Raw genomic sequence first — 8,593 nt, 5'->3', positions numbered from 1 at the left:
GAGAGAGAGAGAGAGAGAGAGAGAGAGAGAGAGAGAGAGAGAGAGAGAGAGTGGGGCCCCATATATAAAAAAAAAAAAGGGCATATTTTATTCATTCAGATTTATGTTTAATAAAGAATACAAGTTTGTTAAATTTCAGTCTGGTAATGTTGTAACAGACAAAGTACTTCCTGACCTTCCTTGTCCAGTAGTAATATAATTGTTGTTACTTTAATTTCAGCTTTCTTCCCCTTCCTCGGCCCCATACTTGAAAAGTTTGAATTTTCTTTTTTCCCCAAATCTGTCACCGACTTCTTTTATGCTTCTCTGGAGAAGATTAAGTCCAACCGTGAGACCAGCCAGCAGAAGGTACAGTCAGATACGATGGTTTTTTCAGCATTTCAGTATCTTTGTATCAGCAGGCTTAGAAATGGTATCTGTTCTGCTCTCATTTACTTGCAGAGTCGAGTAGATTTTCTCCAACTAATGATTGATTCCCAAAAGAACAATGGGTTGCAAAAGGACAAAAGTGAGACGTACTTCAAACACTCACAATACAGCTACACAACTACACATCTTACTATTGTGAACCATGTTGTATTTTCTGCAGGATTAAGTGACCATGAGATCCTTTCCCAATCCATGATTTTCATTTTTGCTGGTTATGAAACAAGCAGCAGTTCTCTCACTTTCTTGGCTTACAATTTGGCTACGAACCCAGAGATCATGAGAAAGCTCCAGGAGGAGATTGATTCCACCTTCCCCAACAAGGTACAGTATGCCAAAATATAGAATATGTAAAGCATTTAGGTCTTTAAACACCAGGTATTTAATTTGTATAATGTTTTTTTTTTCATATTTGGTGAAACTGTCTTTATGTCGTGACAGTCTGGGATGAGACAGGTAATCTGTGTAAAACATCATACTCCTTTGCATTCTCCCCATTCTCACAGTTCCAACAACAAACAACCAATTAGTGCCAGGAGGCGGGTCTAAGAGCTGTTAAGCACCCTCTGTGTGGCGCTGCTCAAACCCCGCCAAACCTCCAACTCCCCTCCTTGCTCTCTATTATACTGCAGCTAGCATAGCATGTTGTGAATGATTGGGCTAGTTAGCATGGCTACCGATCGCAGTGGATAAATGGTATTCCTGGAATGATTAAATGTTCCAGGAACGAAGCAAGAATGATTGCTGAATGATTGTCAGCAATCATTCTTGCTGACATTAGCCAGCAAGAATGACTGACAACGCAAAGGCACTCCTTGCTCTGATTGGTTGCTTTTGGTCAGGAGCGGTGCATTTCTTCAGATGGCACCACCTCCTCTGAGAGGAGGTGGAAGAGATTGATCTTTTCACAGATTATCTTTAGAGACACTTTTTAGGTCAGAGGCCTTGTCAGGGTCAAATCTAATTGGCGCCTCTAAAGCACCAATACTTTAAAGCCTCTAAAGTAGTATTCGTACTAATGTAGTTTGAGGGTAAACTATTTACAGGTAGTTTACCCACAGGTGTGAATAAACTCTCTTGAGAGTTCATCCATAAGAGGCCTGGGAGAAGGAATTTCTTTGGCTAAACAATAGTCTGAATGAAAAAGAAAAGAAAAAGAACTACTACTATTGTCATTGTCTTTTTGGAAATCCACCTGTTGCTGAAAATGTTATTATTCTATCTGAGCCACCTGATGAGCCACCCAACAAAAAAAAAAATGCTGATTTAAAACCAAAAGTTGCCCATTTTTAAATAGATTTGTTTAGTATACCAGTTTGGTATGATTTAACATTGGAATGATATCCTAACCTATTCAGTCTGGCCTGTAGAACAGCAGCATGACCTGGTAAACAACCGTGCTTGTGTTTGTGTAGGCTCCTGTTCAGTATCAGCCTCTGATGGAGATGGACTACTTGGACAGCGTCATCAATGAGTCTCTCCGGTTGTTCCCCATTGCTGCACGTTTGGAGCGTGTGGCCAAAGCATCTGTAGAGATAAATGGCCTTGTGATTCCAAAAGACATGGTTGTCCTGGTCCCCACATGGCCTTTGCACCGGGACCCTGAGATATGGCCAGAACCAGAGAAATTCAAACCCGAGAGGTACAGAAGGAATGAACAACTACCACTAAATAAGGGAAAAAAATGCACATTGCTGCGTATCATTTGCAGAAGTCTGCTGTTAGTATGAATACATTTGATTATATATTTATGTGTATATTGTATTTTTCGCAACAGATTCAGCAAGAAAAACAAGGAGGATATCGATCCATACACATACATGCCTTTTGGGGTAGGGCCAAGGAACTGCATTGGGATGAGATTTGCTCTGGTGGTGATGAAACTGGCAGTGGTGGAGATCCTGCAGCGGTACAGCTTCTCTGTGTGTAAAGAGACCGAGGTGAGATTTCAGATTAACTCTGCATATTGCTCCTCTTTCAGGCTGTGTGAGGAAGCTTATGGGTAGGTTTTTAGTTTTAAATATGACATTTATTTTTGTCCATCCAAAGTTTGAAGACTCTGCTTAACACTGAGCTTTGCACAGTAATTCTGATCCTCATTTCATTGTCTCTTGTTCTTTGACCATAAGCTTTCTCTAAACAAGTGTAGCTTTTTTCTTTTCTTTTTTTTCTTTTTTACAATGTTTGAATGAATAGGCCACGCTGTTCTTTGCATTGTTTATTCAGTTCACACAGTTTTCTTTCTGCACATTGAATTTCCTACCAGATCCCATTTGAGATGGATGTCCAGGGTTTGCTAGCACCCAAAAGACCCATCCAACTGAAGCTGATCCCTCGCTCCTAATCTTCCAGCTGAAGAAATACTTTTAAATCAAATTGTGATGTTTATTTTGTGAATTTTATATTCCTTTCTCACAAATGAATTTTTTGTATAATGATACATCTTGTATAGCCCTTATAATACAACTTGTATTATACTTAGATTAAATGAAGATTAAATGAATGAGCTTTAGTGCCTGTCCCTGTTTTTCTATAGGTAATGATGTATATTGTTGAGTTGAATCAAATGTTCCAGGCATGGAACATTGAGTTGATTTTTAGTGATTTTTCTATCTAAATCAAATTGTAACCTTTATTTGACGAGGTTTACATTCCTTTCCTATAACTGTGAAGCCTATAGTGTTGTAAGTCCCTTTTTCTTCATACTGAACTGAGAGATAAAATATTTTTAAACTGTGTTGCCAATAAACAGTGTACAGGTGTACCTTAGACTGATCACAGTAAAATATCACTCTGAAATATGCTGCTTTATCACAGCACAATGCCACAGATGTTGCAATTGGCAAACTGACTGCAGGGATGTCACCCAGAGCTGTTTTTTGTGAAATTAATATTCATTCCTCTACCACAAGTGCACACAGTCCTCTCCAAAGGCATTTCAGAGAATTTGGTAGTACATCCAACTGGCCAGACAATTGCAGACCACGTGTATCCACACCAGCCCAGGACCTCCACATCCAACATGTGGATGTGGTGGCTGAAGTCCAACATCGTCTGACTTCAGCCACCTGGACAGGTGTACAAACTGTCAGGAACTGTCGGCTTTCAACTTGACTGTAGTTTGTTTACGTAACCGACTTGAATGCTCATATTTGATAGCGTCAGGCACATTAGAGAGGTGTGCTCTTCATGGATGAATCCCATCCATGCCATCATGTGAGACAGCATGTGAGGAGTTGTGTTGGTCAATGGTTTGCTGATGTCAACATTGTGAACATCAGCAAACCGTTGCTGCACAATCATGTTGGAAGAGGAAGAGGCCATTTCCAAACTGTTCCCACAAAGCTGGAAGAATGGAATTGTCTAAAATGTCTTGGTATGCTGAACCATTCAGAGTTCCTTTCACTGGAACTAAGGGGCCAAGCCCAGCTACTGAAATTTAATGGAATTCACTGAGCTCCTGAGAACGACCCATTCTTTCACAAATGTAAAAACAGTCTGCATGCCTAGGTACTTAATTTTATACACCTGTGGCCCTGGAAGTGATTTGAACACCTGAATCCTATGATTTGGATGGGTGAGCAAATACTTTTGGCAATACACAGTTTGGTTTAGAAGTATGTCATTTATCTCTCAGTTCAGGATTTCTGCTTAAATATGCCTACCCACAAGTCTTGTGAGTGACTTTATTATCTTGAAATTGTCATTGTTCAATAAAGACTGTTTGGAATATGTTTTCATATCTGTGTTTTCTTGTATAGATGTGAAGTTCCATCAGGTTAGATTTATGACATCCCCAACTTCTCAAACAGTAGTGTGGCCATACTTGATGCAGTACAGNGGCGTGGGACATTGAGTTGATAACAAGACAAACCTGCAAGTAGTGGCTGACAATGAAGTGCTTAAATACTCAGAGGATGAATACTGGAACAAAGGAACTGGGCTGATTGCTAACTGGTTGCAGGTGTGAGTGACGGGAGCAGGAGGCAGTCTGAGGAGAGGGAGAGAGACATGGCACAGGGGGCGAGGGAGAATACACAGGGGACTAGAGAATTAAATAAAGACCCATAAATAAATTTATTGTACTACCTATGAAAAACTAGTTCAGTTTTATTATGTACTTATAAAATTTTTTCTCTTGCTGTGTAGCTGTAAAACTCTTTTAATAAATTTAAAATTTCTTTTATGCATACGATGCCACCTTTCTAGAACTGTCAACAACAAATAATTGGAAAATTCCCTTTTAGGTTTTACCATACTGAAGGGCAGTCACAAGATCACTCCTGGTGCATTCCATCCTTGGCAGTTTAACACACTACTGTATGCTCTAAAGAAGCAATCTGTCAAAATCTCAGCTTGCTATGGTGCTTACACCTGCTTATTATTAACAGATCAAATGAATTTACTTAGCAGCACAAGGGTTGCTACCTTTCCTCTAAGTGTTTTTTGGAAAAAGAAAAAACCATACTTAATTTATGAAATACGGCATTTTCATGTTGATTTCATTTTTGTTGTGTGAATTAGAGTCCATGTGTTGCTGTGCATGAAATTGGACATAATTATTTTAGAACCTGATAAAGACCAGATCAGGCTCCCAATCCCCTTGTACTTAAATCCCTTTTCCACATTTTGCCATTTCATAGCCTTTTAGTATTTTATTAATACAGCTACACACAAACCTCATTATGTCAATGTGGAAAGCATTTTAGATAAATGCTTTCCACATTGCTTTTAGATAAAAGAAACCACATTTACATTAGTATTCACAGCTTTTGCCAGTGAAGATCAAAACTGAGCTTTTTCTGCTGAGCATCTAATAGAGCCCCTTTGTGGAAAATTGGACTTGATTTGGAAAGGCACACACCTTTCTAGACAATGTTCCACATTTTATAAAAAAATGTCAGAGGTCAAACAACAAGCATGAAATTGAAGGAATTTTCAGTAGACCCCTGAGACAGGATTGTTTTGAAGCACAAGTGTGAGGAAGGATCCAGAAAAAGTTTTGAGGCTTTGACTTGAACTCAATGGTCTCATTCATAAATGAAAGAAATTTAGAACCACCAGGACCTAGAGCTGGCTGGCCATCTAAACTGAGTGATTGGGTCAGAAGGTCCTAAGTCGGGGGGGTGACTAAGAACCCAATGGTCACTCCAACATTCCTCTGTGGAGAGAGGAGAGCAGATCAGAAGGACAACCATCTCTGCAGCAATCCACCAGTCAGGCCAGATGATAGATGATAGAGCGGCCAGATGAGGGTTAAGAGGATCCTCCTCACCAGGGCCGTGCAGAGACCACTGCACGGCCCTGGTGAGGAGGGCCGTGCAAAGTGAGTCACTTTGGTTTGTGACTCAAAGTTTTGCTTGTGATTCTCACATGACGTCGTGGGCAGGGCCCAAAATCACAACAAAAGATTTCTGATGTGTGCAAATAAAAGTTTATGGTTGGCAAATAACTTTTTAAGTTCACAAGACAAAAATTAGTTATTTTTTTGCAGGTGCTCAAAAAAAAAAAAAAGGGCACATCTAACTGCATTTTAGGACAGAATATTAAAGCCACACAGTTTTCAGAGTTTAATAAAACAATGATAAATTACAAAATTTTGTCATTTTGCAATCAAAGTTAAGGAAAACTTAGTTTTCCTTAACATAGTTGTATGCATATGCATACAACTATGCATATGCAAGATATTTTACTAGTAATTTCTTTCTGCAGGTCTATTTTGTTATAGGAAAGTATTGCAATATTCAAACCCGCAGTTTAGCAAGATATGTAAATCAGAGCTAGACCACCAGACATATTTTGTCTTTACAGAATTACACTATTAAAAATATAAACAAGGGCACAATGCAACCCTACTGTAATCTATAAAAAAGAGCTGCCTGTTTCCTACTGCAGTGGAGATGAAGATGGTCCATTCAGGAAAGCAGAGCTGCATCAAACTTTAATGTGGAACTGCAGAAAGAAGAAAAAAAAAGCAAAATTTGAATTGTTAATGCATGTCACCATGAGAAAAGCCTACTGAGTTTTGCTTAAAAAAAACTTTTTTTTATTAAAATCACACATTTTTGTCTCATGAAGTGAAAAAATTATTTGCAAATGCACATTACTTACACATGTCACAAATCTTTTCTTGCTATTCTAAGTTTTGGTTTGTGACTCAAAGTTTTGCTTGTGATTCTCACATGACGTCGTGGGCAGGACCCAAAATCACAACAAAAGATTTCTGATGTGTGCAAATAAAAATTTATGTTTGGCAAATAACTTTTTAAGTTCACAAGACAAAAATTAGTTATTTAATTTAAAAAAAAAAGTTTTTTAAACAAGACGTTTTGATTTTTAAAAATAAATCATTACAATTCCAAAGGTTTTATTAACAATTTTATTTTACTTAACTGAGGTCACTTTTTTTTCATTGAATAATTGGGGGAAAAAATAACTTCATACTCTGCAAACCAGATCCTAAACTTACTTAAAGTCTGGATTAAGTTTTTTCCCCTTCATTAATGACACACTTTTATTACACACATTATATCTATCATGGTAATTCAGGGTGAGTCATTTTTAATTCTAAGCGAATATCCTTGTTGGACTTTTATGTAAGTGCTATTCTTCAAGATACATTTACCTAACGCTAGAATAAATGCAATGTACATTATGCAGCAAAGGAAATTAGAAGATCTGACATTTATCCATTATGGAGATGACAAGTTTTGGGCAGGTGATGTGCCCCATATTGCATAAGCGATACTGAAGAATGACTGCTATCATTAGCGATACAAGGAAGAAGCTTTTCAGTTATCTAGCTTTGCTAGCAAAGTCGTTAACTAGCAGCTAGCTAATAGCACAACAACAACAGCCTAATGTCTGTATGATAAAAATACTGAATCGATAGATCAGAACAGTTTTTCCCACCTGGCTGTCTCCTCCCGCTCAGTAGTTCTTCAGAGAAAGTCAGACGCAGAGGCCAGTCAGTGTCTGTTGTATTTCATTACCTCTCTGCTTAAACCGCTACACCGTGCTGAAGCAGAAACGATACTTCAACGTTTTCTGTCATCTGACAAGTAGCAAGTCTACTCCACTTTATTCACCAAAAACGTTTTTTTTTTCTATTCACCAAAAGCTGATCTGTAATCTGGAACGTTCGCTATGTTGAGCTCCAGTTAACCGCCTTATCTCACTGCGCGAGAGACAACTGCGTCATGCGTCACGGGCAAAAGGTCAAAGGTAACACGGTGACCAGTTTATTATGTTGTACAAAAAATACCCAACAAAAAAACAAAACAAATAATTACAAATAATTTTAGTACATGTTATTATGTGTCAGAAGAGGACTTAGGAAATAATACAAAAAATAAAAGATAAATAATAATAATAAAAAAAAATTGACCAAAAGGGCACTTGGGGGCAAGGAGCAAAAAGGGCAGATGCTCAAGCACCCCCAGCCCTCTGCACGTGCCTGCTCCTCTCCCACAATTCAAAGTAGATCAAGAAGATGTCTTAGAGCCAGTTCCTAAATGTGACTGATGTGTGTCTAACTGCTGGGAAAATACTTACTCTCTTTATAAAACCTATACTTTTATTAATTAATCTGTTTACGAGTATTCTCATAGGTAAACAGGAGAAATATAAAATTTTAATTTATGCACATTTATTAACTTACATTACAAAATTAGATGTCTATGCATGCATTTNAGATAGATAGATAGATAGATAGATAGATAGATAGATAGATAGATAGATAGATAGATAGAGAAATTGTAGATAAGACTTTATCATGAGAAGAGATTAGTAGTATTAGCTTGACAAAGAAATAATCAATAATTTGAAGTTCTAGCTTAGACAGTAAGCTAGAACTAATAATAACCTCCATTATTATTATTATTATTATTATTATTATAATAGTCAACCCCGCCTCTCGCCCAAAACATTCGCTGGAGATAGGCACCAGCACCCCTCCCACTAGGGACAAGGGTGCACAGAAAATGGATGAATGATGGATGGGTTATTATAGTCAGAGTTCTGATTACAGACACCAGTGCCAGCTTGAAACAGTCTCAAAGGATGCAGATCAAAGTGGAAAACCATTTGGGCAAACCTACCAGCTTCGCTAACATTGGTTTAACTTTCACACACTTCACCTTGCGTAACAGATCCACGCAGCAGGAGA

At 38.1% G+C, this 8,593-nt stretch overlaps 1 protein-coding gene across 1 annotated transcript; it reads left to right on the top strand.

The window, feature by feature from the left end:
- Positions 1-90: 90 nt before the first annotated feature.
- Positions 91-4,166, top strand: LOC103132692 (cytochrome P450 3A56). Its single transcript, XM_007544490.2, has 6 exons — positions 91-348; positions 442-508; positions 590-750; positions 1,842-2,068; positions 2,204-2,366; positions 2,693-4,166. The coding sequence occupies exons 2-6, from the start codon at positions 466-468 to the stop codon at positions 2,768-2,770; spliced, it is 672 nt and encodes a 223-aa protein (XP_007544552.2). The 5' UTR covers positions 91-348; positions 442-465; the 3' UTR covers positions 2,771-4,166.
- The last annotated feature ends 4,427 nt before the right edge of the window (positions 4,167-8,593 follow it).

The sequence above is a fragment of the Poecilia formosa genome, unplaced genomic scaffold (assembly GCF_000485575.1).
Source record: "Poecilia formosa unplaced genomic scaffold, Poecilia_formosa-5.1.2 Scaffold1219, whole genome shotgun sequence".
Lineage (NCBI taxonomy): Eukaryota > Metazoa > Chordata > Actinopteri > Cyprinodontiformes > Poeciliidae > Poecilia > Poecilia formosa.
The sequence above is the reverse complement of the archived record's forward strand: the minus strand, read 5'-3'. Positions and strand labels throughout refer to the sequence as shown.

Excerpts from the sequence above, each read along its gene's own strand:
- LOC103132692 (XM_007544490.2), top strand. The coding sequence starts at position 466 with ATGATTGATTCCCAAAAGAACAATGGGTTGCAAAAGGACAAAA. Across the intron at positions 751-1,841 it reads ATTCCACCTTCCCCAACAAG|GCTCCTGTTCAGTATCAGCC; the intron begins GTACAGTATGCC and ends GTGTTTGTGTAG. Across the intron at positions 2,069-2,203 it reads GAGAAATTCAAACCCGAGAG|ATTCAGCAAGAAAAACAAGG; the intron begins GTACAGAAGGAA and ends TTTTCGCAACAG.